This window comes from Pleurodeles waltl, chromosome 5, assembly GCF_031143425.1.
Source record: "Pleurodeles waltl isolate 20211129_DDA chromosome 5, aPleWal1.hap1.20221129, whole genome shotgun sequence".
Lineage (NCBI taxonomy): Eukaryota > Metazoa > Chordata > Amphibia > Caudata > Salamandridae > Pleurodeles > Pleurodeles waltl.
Genome location: NC_090444.1, coordinates 1,060,898,674 through 1,060,921,740, shown reverse-complemented (window position 1 = coordinate 1,060,921,740; position 23,067 = coordinate 1,060,898,674). Strand labels below are relative to the sequence as shown.

At 49.8% G+C, this 23,067-nt stretch overlaps 1 protein-coding gene across 1 annotated transcript in view; it reads right to left on the bottom strand.

Moving 5' to 3' along the window:
- C5H6orf118 (chromosome 5 C6orf118 homolog) overlaps positions 1 to 22,676 on the bottom strand; it is a 199,518-nt gene extending 176,842 nt beyond the window's left edge. The window contains exons 1-2 of the mRNA XM_069235281.1: positions 22,448 to 22,676; positions 16,913 to 17,691 (exon numbers count right to left, since the gene is read on the bottom strand). Coding sequence (XP_069091382.1) covers positions 16,913 to 17,617 — 705 coding nt within the window. The 5' untranslated portion in view covers positions 17,618 to 17,691; positions 22,448 to 22,676. The remainder of the gene's footprint in view (positions 1 to 16,912; positions 17,692 to 22,447) is intronic.
- Between the last annotated feature and the right edge of the window lie 391 nt (positions 22,677 to 23,067).

The window sequence follows — 23,067 nt, the reverse complement described above, 5'->3', positions numbered from 1 at the left end:
ACAAGATATGGCCCCTGGGAGGTGGTGATACATGAGGCTAAAGGGGGTCCAAAATAGACCCCCTTCACTATTATTTTTATCGATGACTGGGGAAGATGGTGATCCCAGGAGTGGGGGACGGGACCAGGCACCCCCCTTATTTATTTTATACAGCCCCCGGGAGGTGGCAATCACCGGGGAAGCAAAGAGTGCCCGATGCCCCTGCTCATTAAGTAATTGAAGCCCCAGGAGGTGGCGGTCCCCGAGGTTGAGGGCGCCTTAAAATAATGTCACCCCTGATCCCCAGGGCTGCGAGGGGGGCAGGAGGCCCCCCACCACACTGAAAAAAAAAGAATGCCCCCGGGACATGGCCCAGCCTGGGGCTTAATACACACAAAGCACTGGAGACCACGCTCATTTAAAAAAAAAAACGTGACCCCCACCATAAAATTTTAAAGAATGCTTTTTGGCCCGGGGGAGCCCTTTGGGACCCCACCACCATAGCTAAGGAGTCAGGGTGTTCATAGCCTGGCCCCTTTTGTTTATTGTTACCTTTATGGCTAACAAAACTTCAACAGCTTTGTGGTTGAAGTGTTGTCAGCCAATGAGATCTCAGCACGAGATCAGGAGGGGTCACTAATCCTTTGCGTCCCTATGTAAACACATTTGTTTTCCTCTTAATTTCTCAAAAACTACTGAACAGATTTACACCAAAACAAAAAAGGATGTCCTTCTCGACCAGGACCTACCTACCTGCCAAATGTGGTGTAATTCTGTCCAATAGTTTTGATGCTATCACAGATCAAAATCCCTACAGAAAAATGAATGGAGAAAACATGTTTTGGGACCCCTAAGGACCAGGGATTTGTGTTTGTGTTTTGTTTATGAATAAGGGGATCAGCCCCTTTGGCAAGGGCCGCTCCCCGGGGGGCAATTATATTTTAGGCCTTTTTTGCGCCCCCTGGGGACAGACCAGCCTATTTTAATTAGGCCAATCTGCCCCGAAAGGGGGCAGTAACCACTAGGCACCAGGGATTTTATTTTTTGCAACAATTTCACCCTAGGGGAGTGACCCCTTTGGCAAGGGGTCGCTCTCCCGGGGTGGCAAATTTACTTTAGGCCATTTAGGCCTATTTCTATTAGGCCGATCTGCCCCTGGGGGTGCAGAAACCACTTAGGCACCAGGGATTGGTGTGTGTGTATGTGTGTTTTGTTTGGGGGGCAGCCCCTTGGGCAAGGGTCCCTCCCCATGGGGACACATTACTGTTGGCCATTTCTGCCCCCACTTGGGGGCAGATCGGCATATTTTTGTAAAAGCCCATCAGAGACCAGGGAAGATTATTATTGGTTTTTTTTTAAAGAGGGTGAGGGTATGGCCATACCCCCACTCCAAATAAATGGGGACAATGTTGTTTTTCACACCGGTGGGCAGATGGGGCAATTACCCTGATCCACTTCCCAGGGGGACAGAAAGCCTACTAGATGCCAGGGAATGAAAAAAAAAAATCATAGTGGGGTGGTGGCTACCAACCAGTATGGGCATGGTAACGCCCTCACCTCAACTGAAGGGGGTAACAGTCTTTCAGCTCTCTCTCCGCACACTAAAACATCTTATACCATGGCAAGCAAGAGGACAGTTGATCATTTTGAGTTTTGGTTTTCCATTTGGGCATGAGAGCTTGTCTCTCACAATCCGTGCAAGTCGCACCACCCTGACACCCTCTGGTGTCTAGTTTTCAGAAATGTTTGCGTTTGGTAGGTTTCCCTATATGGCTGCTGAGCCCAGGACCAAAAACGCAGGTGCCCCCCCACCCCGCCAAAAACAGGAAGTTTTGTATTTGATCATTTTGATGTGTCCACATAGTGTTTTGGGCCATTTGCTTTCGCGGGCACTAGGCCTTCCCACACAAGTGAGGTACCATTTTTATCGGGAGACCTGGGGGAACGCTGGTTAGACAGAAGGTTGTGGCTCCCCTCAGATTCCAGAACTTTGCAGCACCGAAATGTAAGGAAAAAGTGTTTTTTGCCACATTTTGAGGCTTGCCAAGGATTCTGGGTAACAGAACCTGGTGAGAGCACCACATGTTACCCCACCCTGGGTTCCCCTAGGTGTCTAGTTTTCATAAATGTCCAGGTTCGTTAGGTTTTCCTAGGTGCCGGATGAGCTAGAGGCCAAATGTGATGTCTCCACGTTGTGTTTTGGGGTATTTCCTGTAGCGCGTACCAGGCCTGCCCACACAAGTGAGGTACCATTTGTATTGGGAGACTTAGGGGAATGCTGGGTGGAAGGAAATTTGTGGCTCCCCTCAGATTCCAGAACTTTCTATCACTGAAATGTGAGGAAAAAGTCATTTTTTCGCCAAAGTTTGAGGTTTCCAAAGGATTCAGGGTAACAGAACCTGGTGAGAGCCTCACTAGTAACCCCATCTTGGATTCCCCTAGGTGTCTAGTTTTAGAAAATGCACAGGTGTGGTAGGTTTCCCTAGGTGCCGGCTGAGCTAGAGGCCATTATCCACAGCTAGGCACTTTACAAAAAACGGGTCTGTTTTCTTTGGGAAATTGTGATGTGTCCATGTTGTGTTTTGGGGCATTTCCTTTCGCGGGCACTAGGCCTCACCACACAATTGAGGTACCATTTGTATCAGGAGACTTGGGGGAACGCTGGGTGGAAGTAAATTTGTGGATCCTCTCAGATTCCATAACTTTCTGTCACAAGAAATGTGAGGAAAAAGTGATTTTTTTGCCAAATGTTGAGGTTTGCAAAGAATTCTGGGTAACAGAACCTGGTGAGACAACAACGTACACAGCCACAAGGAGCTCTTCAACATTGTGAAGGAGCTCTTCAACCCCGACATCCCGCCATCACAAGACCTCTGCGACTCCCTAGCCGCCTTCTTCCACCGCAAGATCGCAGACATCCATGACAGCTTCAGTACTCAGACCCCCCGTCAACCACTGACACTACAGACTCACCACCCAGCAGCCTCCTGCTCTCCTGGACCCACGTCGACAACAACAACACCATTGAAATCATGAACACCATCCACTCTGCTCACCATCTGGCCCTTGCCCTCACCACATCTTCAACAAAGCAAGCTCCTTCATCGCACTCCAACTCCAGAAGATCATCAACAGTTCCTTCGAGTCCACCACCTTCCGGGAGAGCTGGAAACACACAGAGATCAACGCCCTCCTCAAGAAACCCAAGACGGACCCAAAGGACCTCAAGAACTTCCGGCCCATCTCCCTGCTCCCCTTCTCAGCAAAGGTCATAGAAAAAATTGGCAACAAACAAATGACCCTTTTCCTCGAGGAGTACAACACTCTGGACCCATCCCAATCCGGATTCTGCAGCAACCACAGCACCAAAACTGCCCTCATCGCCACCACCGATGACATCAGAACCATACTGGACAACGGTGAAACCGCAGCCCTCATTCTCCTGGACCTCTCAGCTGCATTCAACACTGTCTGCCACCACACCCTACACACACACCTCCGCGACGCTGGGATCCGCGACAGAGCCCTGGACTGGATCACCTCCTTTCTCCTGTTTCCCTCCATTCCGCTTTGAAGCCACCAAAACCATCTGCGGCGTAACCCAGGGTTCGGCCCTCAGCCCGACCCTCTTCAATGTCTACATGGCTCCGCTCGCTAACACTGCCCAAACTCACAACATCAACATCATCTCATTTGCCGATGACACCCAGCTGATCCTCTCCCTCACCAAGGACACCGCCAAGACCAACCTCCACGAAGGAATGAAGGCCATCGCCAAACGGATGAAGATCAGCTGCCTGAAACTGAATTCCAACAAGACTGAGGTCCTCATCTTTGGCTCCACGCCCCCTGCATTGGACGACTCCTGGTGGCCTGCCACACTAGGAACAGCACAACACCCATCGACCATGCACACAACCTGGGATTCATCCTGGACTCTTCACTATCTATGACCCAGCTAGTCAACGCCATCTCCTCCTGCTTCAACACCCTCCGCATGCTTCGGAAGATCTACAAATGGATCCCGACTGAAACCAGAAGAACAGTCTCCCAGGCCCTCATAAGCAGCAAACTGGACTACGGCATACCCTCTACGCAGGAACAACGGCCAAACTCCAGAAAATACTGCAACGCATCTAGAACGCCTCCTCACGCCTCATCCTGGACACCCTCCACCACTGCCACATCCCAGCCCACCTGAGAGACCTGCATTAGCTCCCCGTCAACAAGAGAATCACCTTCAAACTCCTCACCCATGCTCACAAGGCACTGCACAACACCAGACCAGAATACCTCAACAGACAGCTCTCCTTCTACACCCCGACCCGACAGCTTTGCTCCACCAACCCTGCACATCTTCAGAACAACCACCGGTGGCAGATCATTCTCGCACCTCGCCGCCAAGACGTGGAACACTCTTGCCACCCACCTGCATCAGACCAAGGACCTCGTTACCTTCAGGAGACATCTCAATGCATGGCTGTTCAAGCAGTAGCAGCACAGCCCTCAGCACCTTGAGACCCTCACGGGTGAGTAGTGCTCTTTACAAATTCCCTGATTCGAATTAAGTCTTTATAAGTTAAAGGGTCATAAGAAGAGACATAGAGGAGAACGAATGTGGGCACTACTGACTAGATGGTTGGAATATCAAGATACAGTTTAAAAAAAAAAAAAATGTTAATTGTTTCGATATGTGATATATATAACTGTTGTATTTTTTTTAAGGTCTTCTTTCTCTCGTTGTTTTGTTTACTCTGTTTTCTTTGCACGGATATATTATGTCTTCCTCTTTTTTTCTCTTACGTAACCCCCTCCCTCCGGAAAAAAAAAAAAAATCCCTGATTGATTGATTGATTGAGAGCCCAACAAGTTACCCCATCCTGGCATCTCCTAGGTGTCTAGTTTTAGAAAATGCACAGGTTTGGTAGGTTTCCCCAGATGCCGGCTGAGCAGAGGCCAAAATCCTCAGCTCGGCACTTTCCAAAAAACACGTCAGATTTCAATGTAAAAATGTGATGTGTCCATGTTGCGTTTCCTGTCGCGGGCATTAGGCCTACCCACACAAGTGAGGTACCATTTTTTTATCAGGATACTTGGGGGAACACAGAATAGCAGAACAGGTGTTACTGAACCATGTCTTTCTCTACATGTTTTCCTTCCAAGTGTAAGACAGTGTGTAAAAAAGAAGTCTATTTGAGAAATGCTCTATAATTCACATGCTAGTATGGGGGCCCCAGAATTCACAGATGTGCAAATTACCACTGCTTGTCGACACCTTATTATGTGCCCAGTTTGGAAATACACTTGATACCAATTTTTCACTCTTAATATTTCACCAAATGAATTGCTGTATACCCGGTATACAATGAAATCCCATTGCAAGGTGCAGCTCCTTTATTGGCTCTGGGTACCTAGGGTTCCTGATGAACCTACAAGCCTTAGATACCCCCACAACCAGAAAAGTCCAGCAGACGTAACGGTATATTACTTTTGAAAATGTCCCAGTAAAATGCCAAAATTGTTTTGAAAAATTTAGGGGGTCATTCTGACCTCGGCGGTAAAAGCCGCTTACCGCCGGTCAGAAGGCCGCCACAATACCGCCGCGGCAGCGGTCTGCCGCCACGGACATTCTGACCCACAACTGCAAAACCTCCGAAAATCCGCCCTCCACTGCAGTCCGCCACATCAGCGGCCAGCGGTAAACTGGAGAAGACCAAACCTCCACCGCCACGCCAACAGAAATACGCCCATCCCATTATGACCCACAAATCGACGCGGCGGTCATTCAACCGCGGTATTCCATTGGCGGTAGACCCCGCCGCGGTCAAAATACACACACCTTTACAAACCCCTACCACATTGGACAATTTGAAAGGCACACACCTGAAACACATACACACACCACTCCCACACATCCAATACCATATAAAACACACACCCACATCACCCACAAACCCCTACCAACAAAAACCAGAGACGAAGGAGAGAGAGAGAGAGAGAGACACATCAGAGAATAGATAGCCAGACACACAGAGGCACACCGCAACATCACACACACCACATAGAAGCACAAAGCACCACACACCAACACACACATCATCACATACACCACCCCACACCTCATACACACCACACCATGGCACCACAAAGGCACCCACGCTTTTCGGACCAAGAACTCCGGGTCATGGTGGAGGAGATCATAAGAGTGGAACCCCAGCTCTTCGGCTCACAGGTCCAGCACACCACCTTAGCAAGGAAGGCGGAGCTCTGGCAGCGGATCGTGGACAGGGTCAACGCGGTGGGACAGCATCCCAGAAATAGAGAGGACATCCGCAAACGATGGAACGACCTACGGGGGAAGGTGCGCTCGATGGTCTCGCGACACAACATCGCAGTGCAGAAGACTGGCGGGGGACCCCCACCCACTCCACCCGAATTCACAACATGGGAGCAAGAGGTACTCAACATCCTGCATCCTGATGGCCTCGCTGGAGTACACGGAGGAATGGACTCTGGTAAGTACAAGGCCAACCACTTCACCCCCCCCCCAGCATGCTAACCCCCACCCTCACCCCCAACCCCCCAGGACACATCCTCCCTGAGAATGTCTCCCCAGCACAACCCACCCAACACCAACCCCTGCATGCCACCCCCAAACTATGGACACCCATCACCTAAGCATGACCACTGCACATACCCATCACCCCCCCCCCACAAAACACCCTCACAACACCTCCCCCAAGGGAATGCCAGCACTGGGGGACAAGGGCACCTATAAAACGCAAGCTAATGCACACACAGAAACAATAACCATACCCTCTTACCCCATGCAGGACCCGAACGACAACACACCGGTCAGGAGGGACCAGAAATGTCCATCCTACCCCCGGAACAGGCCACTAGTGATGACAGCAGCTCTGTCGACCTGGAACCTGACGACCAGCCCGGACCATCGGGGACCTCTGGGCAGTCGGTTCCCCTCACCCAGACACAGGCCACTGCAGACCCAACCCCCTCTGGGAACAACCGCACAGCTCCCACCCAGCGGGCCCATGCCTCTGTCTCTAGGACAGGTCAAGCAGCGGTGTGTCTACCACTACAGGGCCCCCAGGGTAACCCACCAACCCAACAACAACAGGGTCCTGGGGGCAGTGGGAGTGGGCACACCGTCCAGGGGACAGAGGCCCAGGGAAACAGGGCAACTCGGAGGGCTGCTGTGCGACAGGGGGGGGAGGAGAGGCCCAGGGAACCCACTCTCCAAGAGGCCCTCACCACCATCATGGCTGCCTACCACCACTCACAAGAGACGATGGCGACGGTACTGGCCAGGTTCCAGGAGATCCAGGCACAGCAGGAGCAACGCTACATGGGGTTCAGCGACCAACTCAGCAACATCTCAACTGCTATGGGGAGCATAGTCCAGGCCCTGAACCGCATAGAGGACACGTTTCGGGACCATGTGGCATCACACAGGGCCCCTGTCACTAGCCAGGAACAGGAACAGCCCACCACCTCCGCCGGCGCTAGTGGACAGGAGGCCGCACCACAACGACAGCCCACCAGAACCCCACCTCCTGCTGAAGAACAACCGCCCCGCAAAAGGAGCCTGAGATAAAAAAAAACGACAGAGTAGGATGTCAAGTCCCCCGCCAGCATCACATACCCCCTGAAGTCCTCCCACTGTCCCACATTGCCACCCTGTCAAACCTTGAACTGCCCCTGCTCCATCCTGCCACAGGCATATGGACAATGCACCTGTGAGACTGAGAACTGGACTCCACCATGGACATTACTCCACCCCCACCCATCACTGTTTCACTATCATGTACCAATATCTATGCACTAATAATAAATCACACATTGCACTGAAATCAATCAGGACTCAGCCTGTCTTATTTACAAATGTATGACACATTACATATCAATTACGTATTGTGAACATTGTGAATTACACATACCGAGGTAACTTAGCATTAGTCCATGGGCCAACCAAGCCGAGGTCACGCAGTGGCTCATACAGCACAGAAAAGGGAAGGGAAAATCAAACATCATGTTCATAGGTCTGGGGGGAAACCGACAAAGTTGAGATGCAGGAGGCTTTCAGGAAATGTAAAATGGCATGGGTGATTATTACCTGTGTGCTACTGGAAATACTGTGCTATTACTCTGTCCCTGTTGTCTGTGTCGTCCTCTGAGTCTTCCTCCTCTTCACTCTCCGCAGGCTCCACAGCTACTTCAACACCACCATCTGCACCATCCTCCTGCAGGAAAGGAACCTGACGTCGCAATGCCAGATTGTGAAGCATACAGCAGGCCACGATGATGTGGCACACCTTCTTTGGTGAGTACATCAGGGATCCCCCAGTCATATGCAGGCACCTAAACCTGGCCTTCAGGAGGCCAAAGGTCCTTTCGATGATCCTCCTAGTTCGCCCATGGGCCTCATTGTACCGTTCCTCTGCCCTGGTCCGGGGATTCCTTACTGGGGTCAGTAGCCAAGGCAGGTTGGGGTAACCAGAGTCACCTATTAGCCACACACGTTGTCTCTGTAGCTGCTCCATCACATAGGGGATGCTGCTATTTCGCATCACATACGCGTCATGCACTGACCCTGGGAACTTGGCATTTACATGGGAGATGTACTGGTCAGCCAAACAGACCACCTGGACATTCATTGAATGATAACTTTTCCTGTTTCGGTACACCTGCTCATCGTCTTTTGGGGGTACCAAAGCCACATGGGTCCCATCAATGGCACCAATGATGTTGGGGATATGTCCAAGGGCATAGAAATCACCCTTCACTGTAGGCAAGTCACCCTCCTCTGGGAAAATGATGTAGCTCCGCATGAGTTTCATCAGGGCAGACAACACTCTACTCAAAATCTTTGAAAACATAGGCTGAGACATTCCAGATGACATGGCCACTGTGGTCTGGAATGACCCACTTGCCAAAAAATGGAGGACTGACAAAACCTGCACCAGAGGGGGAATCCCTGTGGGTTGGCGGATGGGGGACATCAGGGCTGGCTCCAGCTGGGCACACAGTTCATGGATAGTGGCACGGTCAAGTCTGTATCGAAGTATTATATGGCGTTCTTCCATTGTCGACAGGTCCACCAGCGGTCGGTACACGCGAGGATTCCTCCTTCTCATCCCAAGTCCCAGCGGACGGTGCCTAGGAAGGACAACATGGAGCACAGAGTCAGCCAAACCACAGGTACGTACAGACAGCTTGCACAGTTAAAGAATGGCAATGGGTTGAAAGGCGTGTATGTGTGGCAATGCAAGGCCTAGGCCTGTGTGTCGCAGTCAAAATTAAGCCATGTAGGCCCTTGAAATGGCGGCTGCCTGACCTGTGAAGTGGGACAATGGGATGTGAGGTCAATGCGCTGGCGGGGCACACCGTGGCGGTAGGCGGTCGAAGACCGCAGCGCAAAGCCGCATTGGTTAACATTGAAGCCTATGGGTTTCAGGAGCCAATGACGAATTGCGCCGGCGGTCGCGGTACGCACCGCCGCGGTACGCACCGCCGCGGTACGCACTGCCGCGGGCGTGACCGCCATTTTCTATCTGCTTAATCACTCGAGACCTGATCATCCACAGGAGAGGACCTATACTGCAAGTGCTGCTGTGACCTCGGTCTGGAAGATACAATGGCTGCTGCGACTGGGGAAAGGGCCCCTGCCTTCACGTCTGAAGAGTTGGAGAAGCACGTGGATGGGGTCCTCCCCCAGTATGCGCTACTCTACGGTCCTCCAGACCAACAAGTGAGTACACCGGGTGCACATGGAATGGGCTATGCCTGTGTGGATTGGGGTGGATGTAAGTTGGTGGGGTGGGGGGCGAATGAGGAGTGCAACGCCCGACAGATGAGAGCATGTGCCATATGGCAAAGTTGGTGGGGGGGGCCAATCACATCTAACATGCAGGTCATTGATGATTTCCTCCTTTCCACCCTGTACATGTCAAATAGGTCAGCGCCCATCAGAAGATCGAGATTTGGCATGCCATCGCCAAGGAAGTCCGGAACTTGGGGGTCCACAACAGACGGGGCACCCACTGCCGCAAGAGGTGGGAGGACATCCGCCGCGGAACAAGGAAGACCGCAGAAACACTGCTGGGGATGGCCTCCCAACCTAGGAGGGGTGCCAGTCGCACCATGACCCCCCTGATGTCCCGGATCCTGGCGGTGGCCTACCCAGAATTGGATGGGCGCTTTAAGACATCACAGCAGACACAAGGGGGTGAGTATCAGCACATTCTCCTATCTTTCTGCGCAGTGGAGGCGTCTGGGTGGGGGAGGAGGGCTGTGGGTGACATTAGGCCAGGGCGCTTTCTGTAGTGTAGTCCTCTCCCTTAGGCATGGCCCTGTGCCCCCGGCACCCACCTCGGTAGGGTGACAAGTACAGCCATTGAAGGTCCAGCATCTCCCATGTGCGCGTTTGACGTCTCTTGGCCTGTTGTCCTAGTCAGTAGTACTGAGTAGTGTACCCCGAATGCGCAGCTTAGTGCATTAGGCTCCTGTGTCTGTCCTCTCCGCCAACGGTGTTGACATTGCATGCACTCAACCTGGTCTTCTTTTTTCTCCCCCCACCCTTTCTCTTCATCTTCTTGTGCATGTGTGCATTAGCATCATCAGGCGGAGGAGATTTGGCATCGGAGCACGAGGGAGCTGCAGGACACAAGGCCCCGGTGGGCCCAGGAACAGACACCAAGGGCACCAGTGATCCGGAGGGCGAGGGGAGCACCACGACGGGGACCGCTGGTGAGAGCAGGGAAAGCGACACGTCCTCGGATGGAAGCTCCCTAGCGGTGGCGGCAACATCCGTGCCCCCCGCCTCCACAGGTACAGCCGCCACCCAGCGCACCAGCCCCGCCCTCCCAGCAGCCCCTCAGTCTTCGCTCCGTGCCGGTTCGCCCAGGAAGGCGCGCGTCTCCTTCGCCCCAGGCACCTCAGCCCCTGCCCCTGTTGCCCCTGCTGCCCTCAGTGCGGAGCTCATTGACCTGGTAAGGACGCTCATTGTTGGGCAGACGACCCTTTTGAATGCCATCCAGGGTGTGCAAAGGGAGGTGCAACAGAGCAATGCGTACCTGGAGGGCATTCATTCGGGTCAGGCTGCCCATCAACGAGCGTTCACTGCTCTGGCCTCAGCACTGACGGCAGCCATTGTCCCTGTTTCCAGCCTCCCTCTTCTTACTGCCTCCAGCCTTTCTCTGTCTCCTGTTCCTCAGCCTATCCCATCCACACCATCAGACCAGCCTGCACACACCTCAACACCCAAGAGCAGCTCATCCAAACACAAGCACCACAGATCCCACAAACACTCACCCAAGCAACACCCAGATGCAGACATGCCAACAGCCACTGCCACCCCTGTGTCCCCCTCCTCCTCGTCTCCCTCCTCCCTCCGACGTCTACACTCACACCTGCATGCACCCCAACATCAGCCAGTGCTTCCATCACCACCTCACCCTCCAGTACAGTCCACACTCGTGCAGTCACCACCCCCACTGCCATTTACACGTCCCCTGTGTCCTCTCCCACTGTGTCTGTCACCCCCTCTTCCAAGACACACAAACGCAGGCAGCCACCCACCCAACAGCCATCCACCTCACGACAGCCTACAGCACCAGCACCTTCACCCAATGACAGCACACCTGACTCTCCTACAACCACCTCCTCTACCTCCACTTCCATCTCCACTTCTCCTACCCTTTACCTTGGCCCTAAAAAACTTTTCCTGGCTAACCTTGACCTCTTTCCCCCCGATGAGCTCCCCCATCCATCTTCAAAGAGTCCCAAGAGCACCGCAGCCACCACCAGCCCAGCTTCGGGTGTCACTGTTGTGCATGGGTTCTGGAGCCCACCCTTTGCCAGCAGTGACACATCGATCAGCAGCAAGGACACGTCCAGCCCCCCCCCGGCAAGAGGACCCGCAAAAACAAGGGCCCCCGTGCGAGGACCGACAGGGCTGCCCCCAAGGAGCAATGTGCGGCCACTTCACCACCCACACCATCTAGAGGAGGCAAGGGCCCGAGAGCCCCATCAAAGGAGCGGAAGGGCAGCAGGAGCGTGGAGAAGGTGGACCCCACATGCCACATCCCAGCTGGGAAGGAGGACACTAAGGAGGCCAGGAGTCTGTCCCCGAAGGGTCCAGAAACGTCACGGTCCGAGGGCGACTGAGCCGGGAGTCCAGGCCAGGTCTGGCTCCCTTGACCTGCTGGATGAGCACCGCTGAACAGGGCCCGCGGGGCAGAAGAGCACCGCTGAACAGGGCCCGCCGTGGAGAAGAGCACCGCTGAACAGGGCCCGCGGTGCAGAAGAGCACCGCTGAACAGGGCCCGCCGTGGAGAAGAGCACCGCTGAACAGGGCCCCGCCGTGAAGATAGGCATCGCTGAACAGGGCCCGCGGTGCAGAAGAGCACCGCTGAACAGGGCCCGCCGTGGAGAAGAGCACCGCTGAACAGGGCCCCGCCGTGAAGATAGGCACCGCTGAACAGGGCCCGCGGTGCAGAAGAGCACCGCTGAACAGGGCCCGCCGTGGAGAAGAGCACCGCTGAACAGGGCCCCGCCGTGAAGATAGGCACCGCTGAACAGGGCCCGCGGTGCAGAAGAGCACCGCTGAACAGGGCCCGCCGTGGAGAAGAGCACCGCTGAACAGGGCCCCGCCGTGGAGAAGAGCACCGCTGAACAGGGCCCGCCGTAAAGATAGGCACCGCTGAACAGGGCCCGCGTTGCAGAAGGGCACCGCTGAACAGGGCCCGCCGTGGAGAAGAGCACCGCTGAACAGGGCCCCGCCGTGAAGATAGGCACCGCTGAACAGGGCCCGCGGTGCAGAAGAGCACCGCTGAACAGGGCCCGCCGTGGAGAAGAGCACCGCTGAACAGGGCCCCGCCGTGGAGAAGAGCACCGCTGAACAGGGCCCCGCCGTGAAGAGAGGCACCGCTGAACAGGGCCCGCGGTGCAGAAGAGCACCGCTAAACAGGGCCCGCCGTGGAGAAGAGCACCGCTGAACAGGGCCCCGCCGTGGAGAAGAGCACCGCTGAACAGGGCCCGCCGTGAAGATAGGCACCGCTGAACAGGGCCCGCGGTGCAGAAGAGCACCGCTGAACAGGGCCCGCCGTGGAGAAGAGCACCGCTGAACAGGGCCCGCCGTGAAGATAGGCACCGCTGAACAGGGCCCGCGGTGCAGAAGAGCACCGCTGAACAGGGCCCGCCGTGGAGAAGAGCACCGCTGAACAGGGCCCCGCCGTGGAGAAGAGCACCGCTGAACAGGGCCCGCCGTGGAGAAGAGCACCGCTGAACAGGGCCCCGCCGTGGAGAAGAGCACCGCTGAACAGGGCCCGCCGTGAAGATAGGCACCGCTGAACAGGGCCCGCGGTGCAGAAGAGCACCGCTGAACAGGGCCCGCCGTGGAGAAGAGCACCGCTGAACAGGGCCCCGCCGTGAAGATAGGCACCGCTGAACAGGGCCCGCGGTGCAGAAGAGCACCGCTGAACAGGGCCCGCCGTGGAGAAGAGCACCGCTGAACAGGGCCCCGCCGTCTCAAGCACCTCTCCGCTGGGCACCGCTGTCTCTCCACCTCTCCGCTGGGCCCTTCCTGTCAAGCACCGCTCCGCTGGGCCCTTCCTGTCAAGCACCGCTCCGCTGGGCCCTTCATCTCAAGCACCGCTCCGCTGGGCCCTTCCTGTCATGCACCGCTCCGCTGGGCACCGCCGTCTCAAGCACTGCTCCGCTGGGCCCTTCATCTCAAGCACCGCTCCGCTGGGCCCTTCATCTCAAGCACCGCTCCGCTGGGCCCTTCCTCTCAAGCACCGCTCCGCTGGGCCCTTCCTGTCATGCACCGCTCCGCTGGGCACCGCCGTCTCAAGCACCGCTCCGCTGGGCCCTTCATCTCAAGCACCGCTCCGCTGGGCCCTTCTTCTCAACCACCGCTCCGCTGGGCACCGCTGGGCACCGCTGTCTCTCCACCTCTCCGCTGGGCCCTTCTTCTCAAGCACCGCTCCGCTGGGCCCTTCTTCTCAAGCACCGCTCCGCTGGGCCCTTCATCTCAAGCACCGCTCCGCTGGGCACCGCCGTCTCAATCACTGTTTATGGTTCACTGTGCCCACCATGCCTCCTCCTTGACCAGTGGAGACTGTCATCCACCTGATGGACTGTGGCTTTGCACTCCCCAGGATGGTACAGTGGGCAGCCCACCCACTGTAGAGACATTGAGAGACTGTGGCTTTGCACTCCCCAGGATGGTACGGTGGGCAGCCCACCCACTGTAGAGACATTGAGAGACTGTGGCTTTGCACTCCCCAGGATGGTACGGTGGGCAGCCCACCCACTGTAGAGACATTGAGAGACTGTGGCTTTGCACTCCCCAGGATGGTACAGTGGGCATGGTGACTCCTCGTGGATCTGGCGTCGTGGACTCATGTGGCTGTGGTGCCCCCCCCTTCCCTTCCCCCTGAGGTGCCTGTAGTTTTTACATCTGATGCCCCTGCAGTGTTCTCTCCAAAGGACTCAGGTCTCCTGTGTGGGCTTTGCCCTTGTTTCTCAAAACTTTGGCCCACGGACATGATGAATTCGTAGGATGTGCAGGACTTGTTACTTCAGTTATACACTGATGTGTATGTCATTAGTTTTGTTGTGAATATCTTTCATGGTTGTACGATAATTTTCAGGAGCTTTTTGGTACATAAATATTTATTCCAAATTTGATTATGTCCTAGCATTTTTCAGGGGTGTTTGGGTGGTGTCACTGTGACTTGTTGCTCTGCATTGGTGTGTACATAGTTGGGGGGGGGGGGCGCATATGTGTGTGCCCGTAACCTTTCGTCCTCCCCCCTCCCATGTGTCGTAGGTGCAGTACTCACCGTTGTCGTCTGCGCCGGACTTCGTACTCGTGGTAGATGAGAAGGTAGACGAGAGCAGGTAGGATGTTTAATTCGGGTTCCATGCTGTCCTCCTTCCTCCTGGAGTGCGTAGTGGTGAGCGTTTTCCCGTCCGTAGTCTGTTTCCGCCGTGTTTTTATCGGCGGTGCTCCCGCCCCGGAAAAGGTGGCGGATTGGTGAGTTGTGATAGTGTGGGCGGTACATTGGCTGCCGCCTGGCTGTTGGCAGTGACCGCCGCGCTGTTTGTTTGTACCGCCGTGGCGGTCGGAGTGTTAAAGTGGCTGTCTGTGTTGGCGGTTTCCGCCAGGGTCAGAATCCCATATTTTTTACCGCCAGCCTGTTGGCGGGTTGGCCGCCGCTTTAACACCGACCGCCAGGGTTAGAATCACCCCCTTAGTTTTCTGATGCAAGTCTGCTTATTCCTGAAAGCTGGGAAGATGGTGAATGTAGCACCTAAACTCTTTGTTGATGCAATTTTCAGGGAAAAAAAACACAAGCTTTCTTCTGCAGCCCTTTTTTCCCATTTTTGTTTTTTTAGTTAAACGAAATTTTCTTTGTATTTTAGCTAATTTCTTCGTCTCCTCCAGGGGAACCCACAAACTCTAGGTACCTCTAGAATCCCTAGGATGTTGGGGAAAAAAAGGACGCAAATTTGGCGTGGGTAGCGTATGTGAACAAAAAGTTATGAGAGCCTAAGCTCGAACTGCCCCAAATAGCCAAAAATAAGGCCTGGCACCTGAGGTGGAAAAGGCCTAGTAGCGAAGGGGTTAATGATGGTTTATATTTACATATTGCCAAACAATACCAACACATTTCAACTTTAGCATTTTTGTTTGCGGTAAGTGAATTATATTATAATTGCTGTTGGTACTTGCATCCCCATTCTCCAATTAGGGGCATTATGGCAATTGTAGTAGGATGTTCCTTACCCATAGAAGCAATTACTGGAAATGTGTACTTTTTATTACACTGCACGGTGCTTTCACCATTTATGCGGGCACTGTTTACATCCACCCTCGATGTGACTGTGTTACTACCGTGAAGGGTGTAGAGGAATTAAAGTGGGTTTGGTAGGGAGTGAAGCAAGACAGAGCAATTTGACTGGGGACAATGAAATGACAGTGGTGTCAGAAAATCCACTATAAAGCAAATTAATTTACCATTTGTGCCTTCTTCAGTAGAGTGGCATTTTTTTAGAGTCTGATAAATGGTGCAGATATCCTGATATTAGCAACTGCTTCAACTTTACTCTCCTCTTCACCAAGATACCGAGGTAACTCCATCAAATTAGGTAGGCCAATCTTCCCGTCGATAATTGATAATCCCCCACTGTGCTTGGTGGAGTTACTTCCATGAACAGTGATACAGAAAGGGTGCCAGACATTCATAAAAAGGTAAGTATAGTGCCCATTACGTGTAGGAAAGTGTCTGTGTCTGCTTGTGGCTACCTTGGTGTAGTATATTTGTAAGTATTTGTGGACCTAGGGGCGAATCTATGTGTATGCAGTTAGTTGTGTTCATTGTGTAGCGGATTTGTGATTGTATGTATGTGCATGCATGTTTTCCCTTGGTTTCTTTTAATTTTTGGGCGGTACATCTGTGTGAGAGGAGGATGCTTCTGACTAAGGATCTGTTTGAGAAAGGGGTCTGAGGGTAGCATTTTCTTTGTTTAGAACATATATGTGCACGTTAGCACTTATTTGATAGCATCAGCAGCATTTCAACCAGAAGCCTTTACATACCAACGAAGATGATGCGTACCTCTATAAGGATGGGTCATTAACACAGATTAGATCAAATAAGTTACTGTATGAGTTGAATGTGCCTGTTATAATCAAAAGGGTTGGGTTGAGTTTACACGGGACAGCGTTTGGGAGAGAGTTGCTTTACTTAAACATCTCTGTTATTCCATTGTAAATATGAAATGTTACACCGAAGTTTAACAAATGTTGCATTATTTCTAAAATATTTAATTCTTGAGCCACACACACTATTAGCACCTTTGTCACAGCATATAATCTTACATTCTCTATTGAAGCTTTTCTTACCTGTGTCATTTTATTTTCCAGATTCTGGACCGTTATATTTTTGTTGAAATCATTTAATTCTAACAAGTCCTGTGTTTTCAGAAAGTCTTTGTCAAACTGGAGTAGCATGGTCATTTGATCTCTTTTTGTCAAACCGGCCAAATACAGGGGAACAAAGGTGTACTCCCTTTGGTGATCCTGAAGGCAGGTTCTTCTATTCTTGACAGGCTTGAATTTTATCAGCTTTACTTCCGGTGGCTCTAGTTCTTCCATGTTGCATAATGGGGGGACTAGAGCTGGTCCACTTTCTGTGATAGTTTTGGACTCCTGTCTCTTGTATGATGACCCGTTAAACGGTGTGTTTATTGGGGTGTTAGGACCAAACGTTGACCATTTCGGTCCTAAGGAGCTGATGTTAGATGATTTAGCTCTGGAGCTTCCAGGAATTAAGCTTGTCTTGATGGTGAAGTCTGACCAAGCATCTTTCATCCTTTGGGTTTCACCATCTGTAAAATTCTGACTATGTTGTCTTGTGTATGTTTTTGACTTATGAGGTCTTTTCCAGCTTTCCCAGTAAGACGTTTGCGCTAATGCTTCAGGTTTATAAAGGTGGTTATGGTTCAAGTGCCCAAGGGTATAATCTATTGCGTCAGCCTTGTTAGCATTTTCCATGCCATCCAAAATTACCTTTAATGGTACTTGCTTCCTGTACTTGTGTTCTTGCATGTTAAAAGGTGCTGACTTGCCAGTAGATATACTACTTGAGAAAAATTAGTTCGAAATTCGATTCACATTAGAATCTATAAAGGCAAGAAATATATAAATTAATCTTAATTCAACAGTGGACATCAATGACTATAATATATTATTTAAGGTAAAATCAACAGTTTGTTGAGGAGTTTTTGCCTTCATGGAGATTACAGACAGTGAAGGCATCAGAACAAAGCCATAAAACATGGAACCTCAGAGGAGATTTGGCTGGGTTAAATTGACCTTGTTTAAAGAGAAACTGTTAGAAATTGGGTCTCTAGTTGGCAGAGGTATGCACCCTGTCCAAGTAGGGACTACAAACCTAGTCAGGGTAAGTCACAACACAATCCAAATTATCCTGTGCCCACCATCTGGAAGCTTGGCACTGAGCAGTCAGCCTTAACTTAGAAGGCAATGTGTAAAGTATTTGTGCAATAAATCATACAGTAACACAGTGAAAACACCACAAAAATACACCACACAGGTTTAGAAAAATAGATAATATTTATCTGAATAAAATAAGGTCAAATCGACAAAAATCCTATAAGCACAAGTTGAAATATCACTTTTTTGAGGTTTCAATGAGTCTCAGTTCTTAAGAAATAGTGGTTGTAACCTATCCATAATATCAGTCTGTGTTAATATTATGCACCGTATGCTTGCTGGAACTGTTATTGCTCTTTTGGCATAATTCGGAATTTTCTGCAGCTTTCCAATCAGTCTTTAATATGCCTTAAAGCAATAGATGGTATTATTATATATACTAGAGCTCTAATCATAGGTTATCGAGTGACCTGATATGGAAGAGAAGATTCTAAGACACATGATTCAGTTGACCTTTCTTAATGTTGAAAGACCATCATTCTTCAAAGCCTTAACTTCCGTTGTGAAATCAATGAATGGGGATATTGATGGTAACCAATTTGTTGTATTGCCTGTTTAGTAACATCAAATCATGGCTGCTGTCAACACACATGAATTTGATACTTGTCAGTGTCTGCAGACAACCACGTTGAGACATCTATGGTCTCATTCTGAGCTCCATTTAAATCCCAATATGGGCAGAAACATGATTTTGTGACCACATTGGGATTACGAGTTGAACTTTAGATCTGTGCAAAGGGTACATTTCCCAATACAAATTTCACTAGGAAACCCCCAGTGAAATGTGACTAGAGAAAAGTGTTCGGTGAAGGCAAAACATGTGGAAATTAGTGGATAAAACACCTATTTCCTGTGCTATCAAACACTATCACCTTCAAAAAGTTTGACTATGCAGGAATACCACATTTTTGGTAAACACCATACCCCTTGGGATTGTGTGTGGTAATGATGCAAGATTTGTAATGCAGGGTTCTTAATCAAATCTTGGTAATCATACAGTAGCGTCAATTTCAGTTAAAGAAGCTTCAAGGCCTTCAGCATAAAATACTACTGTTAATGACAGTGCTGACACAAAACCAATTAATACTTTTATCATGTGCTTTTCATTGCTTGCACCGATACTCATCACACGGAGCAACACCACCATCCTTCCTTTAGGGCCTAAGACCCTCACTGTATCAAGGCAAGCAATATATAAATTCAGCATTCAGGTATATGATTAATACTGCACAACCCTCATGACAGCAGATCTTTTCCGTACTAATTATCATTAGCCAGAAATTAATACAAAGGAAACTCATTGAATATATTATGTTTTCTGTGTTCATAATATTTGCTCTTTGTTCATTCACAATCACTACATTTATTTTATTATCTACTATAATAAGTTTGCATATACTTTACATTAGATTGGCTCCAAATAAAGCCTTCGAAAATAATGCTTCATATTTCCTGTCTGTGATCTCTTGGGGATACCTGTCTCAGACACGGGAAATCTACTGGGTCCCTTAGTGTGGATTGACACCTGATGCACATCTTGTAAATATAGAATAAAATACATGATGGGGATAAAACAGCCTATTTATAATTGATTATTCCAAATACACTGAGATATTAATACTGGGGATTAGACGGTAGAGGAATATATTTACAAAAAATATTCTAATGTTATCAAATCCATGTTAAATGGAAAGTTCCACTCGTTTTAGTCCCATGAGTAGAAGCCGACCTGCAAGTATATTAGAGGCTTATGGAGAATTTAATTAACAAAGAAGTAATTTGTGAGTTTTTGCTTACCTTGTAGAAATTGTTCTATCATCCTGATATTCAGCAGCAGTCTATTCAATTTTCTGGCCCTAAACACTCTAATAGATTGACCTCCAGATTTACTGAGGTTCCACTAGTGTGTGAGCTTTACTGAGATTTCCCTACGTTGTGACTCCTGGGCACAAGATCCTACTGTGTTTCCCAATCGGGATGAAATCAGACATATATCTTGGTGCTTTTATGCATAAATTTCTACAAGTGGCAGACGATTCTAATATTTAGCTGTAAGTATACTATAGGACAATCCATCTGAGTCTATGGACCACTTCATTTAAATTAGGCCAAAAGAAATACTGCTAATCTCTTGCAAATACTGATAGTCTAATAGGTTTGTTTTTATCCCTTTGAAAAGTCACTGCTAGTTAGCCTGACACATTTATATTAGTTCCACAAAATAATACATTTTGACACCACCAAAGCTTGAACAGGGTTTCTTTGGTCAGATGATAGCATGAGACCCAACTTGGACCTACTATATAAATAACAGTGAACTGTTTTGACAAGAACTGTGATGGGTTGCTCAAATGGGAGTTTCTCAGACAAATTATCCTCGAATTGCACACTGTACAAACAGGAGCAGTTGGTTTTCCCAATAAAGATGGCAAGATAAAGGGAGGGAACTTGTATATTTAGCAGCCCAACTGGAGAATCTCAGACTCTCTAGTTGAACACAAGCATATTTCCTTCTTGCAATATTTTACCATTAGCAGACAGGCCTCTATCACATTGGCTTCTTAGGAATACTTATGTGGGTCTAAAAGATTTTGATATCACCTTAAACCACAGACCATGATCCATATATATTAGAACTATAATGATGCTAAAAACCAGGGACGAGGCAACCAAACCTTGTGACACATCCTCAGCCAAAGGCATCAAGAATGATGTGGTTTTACCTACTTGGATAGTTTTGCCACTCGCCTTCAGGAATGACTGAGTCCAGTTTATCTCACCTCTTTATCCCAAGTAAATGATCTAAACATATGTATAGGAGTTTGTAGTATACTGAATCAAAGCAGCTGGCCTACTTCAATTCCTCAAATCCAAAAACTTCTCTCGAATGTCTACCATTTTATAATACTTGTTTTAGGGTGTATGACAGAGTATCAGACAGCAAATACTGGTTCCTACGTGTTCTTGTAGTTGCAACACTTAAGCTTGAACTAATTTGACCACTATATAGGTAGTTGATATAGCTTTGTAATCTACTAAATTCAAATGGTCTTGTAGTTTTTTTTTAATCAAGGGAGATTGACTGCATTCCTCAAGTCCTTGGGGTGGTAAGCCCTCTGAAAAGAAGCACCATGTATGAAGGCAATATTTACTGAGACATTAATATGTTCCTTCTCTACAGCAGCTGAAGAAACAGCCTTTTGAGCCAAGGAGTCAGAATTGTCACGATATATTCAGTCTAACAAATCAGAACTAGAATGCATGTTGAAGGGGTGAGCTGGTGATTTTGCAAAGATTTTACACAATGCATCTTAGTGTCCTCTGCTATCTTAGTCCAAATATTCTCAATTTTTTAGACCAAATGGGTTGAGAGAGTGTGACAAAAATCGGAACAGTCGGTAATAATGCTTTGAAATCCTATCCCCAGTTGTGTGCACTGTTAGTAGAACAAGGGGCTTTAAAACGCATCACTTCAGTTTGCCGAAAGAGCGCTTCCAAACACTTCCTTAACTATATCACATATAAAAGTCTTGGGCTGCGACTGATGTGTTTTCACTGCTTTTTATCACGGTGGCCGGGTGACTTTTAAGTTCTTTTAAACACGTTGATATCAGCACCACATAGTGCACTTGCTATGGAGACTAGCGATTGAGACTGACCATCTGCAACGGGTATGGACGGAGGCTCTTCAGGCAGTGCTTAATTTGTACTTGTTGTTTCCGGTGCGGAGCACCGCGGCACCTATTTTTCTGCCTCAAGCATTTACTGCCAGCAAAAGACACATGAGAAAGACGGAGGAAAAGAAAAAAGAAAAACGAAAAAGCGTCACAAAGGGAGAAAGCAGGACGCTGCAAGAGTGAGCTGAAGGGGAAGGGAGTGGCTGTAAATGGATTGAAGAGGCCTACGATGGCTTCAGGATTACGCTGCCTCAGTATTCCGTGTTCGCACGTTTAATTGCAGCAGCCGCGTGTTTAAGAGGAGGGCTTTGGGCAACGGCACGTTTTTATGTACAAATTGAGTACTGTCTTCAAGTGACATATAATGTTAAAAATACCGGCCTCCAGCGATGTAAATTACAGCACAGATGAGCAAATAAAAATATCGAGCCCTAAATGTAACTCTCTACGACGTGCAACCCTCCAGGAAAATGCCAGGACGCCTGACTGGCCAGTCCAGCACTTGCACACAAAAAGTGCTGCGCTGACTCAGGGAAAAATAAATCCTGGCACTTGCCTGAAGTGGAAAACTACGTCTGAAAGGAGAATGCTGTCTATAATCCTCGGTGGCAGGGAATGTACTAAAAACGTCCTGGGTCCAAAATAGTGGCGAGGTATACAAGCCTAACTACATTTTCAACCCTTCGGCCCTGCCTAACATATGTAACGTTTAGAACAGGGTTAAATATGAGTGAAATCAAATTACCTTTAAAGTTGAAACGAGTAAAACACTGGGCTCGTAGATACTACGGATGATCCAGAGTGCAAAACCAAGCCCATCCTTCCACTCATTCTTTTCTTTTGATCGCAGCCAAAGGCAGCCTTCGTGACCGGCAGTTACCAAGGAAACCATGGAAGCACAAACAAGCCCCTCCTACTTTCCTTCTTCTGTTAGTGCTGTGCTGAGCCTTGCTTGGAAGCCACTAAGAGAAATCAAAGAAGACAGAGCAGCGATTGATTCAGACACGTACTCAACACCCGTTGGGCTAAGAGGGCTTTAAGCACCCCCCGACCCCGAACTGCCGTAAGAGGAGCTGGCTGGGATGCAGCAGACGGACAAAGGTCATTCTCATCCCACCTGAAGTCGGAGAGCCATTTATAGTTTACTGGCCTCAGTTTAGTTTATTTTTTAGGTTTCGCGTTCATCGCTAAAGTCACCTGGGCTACATAAGATGCCCTGGGGGTTAGGTTAAAAATACGAGCTAGACATGTTTAGTGACAGGGAGAGGGAGAGGAATCGGAGCTTAACAGAAAGACACATTGAGCTTTTCAAGATATTCAAGTGCGGCTCTAGCAAGCCACTTAGAGGCAATAAACTACATGCCG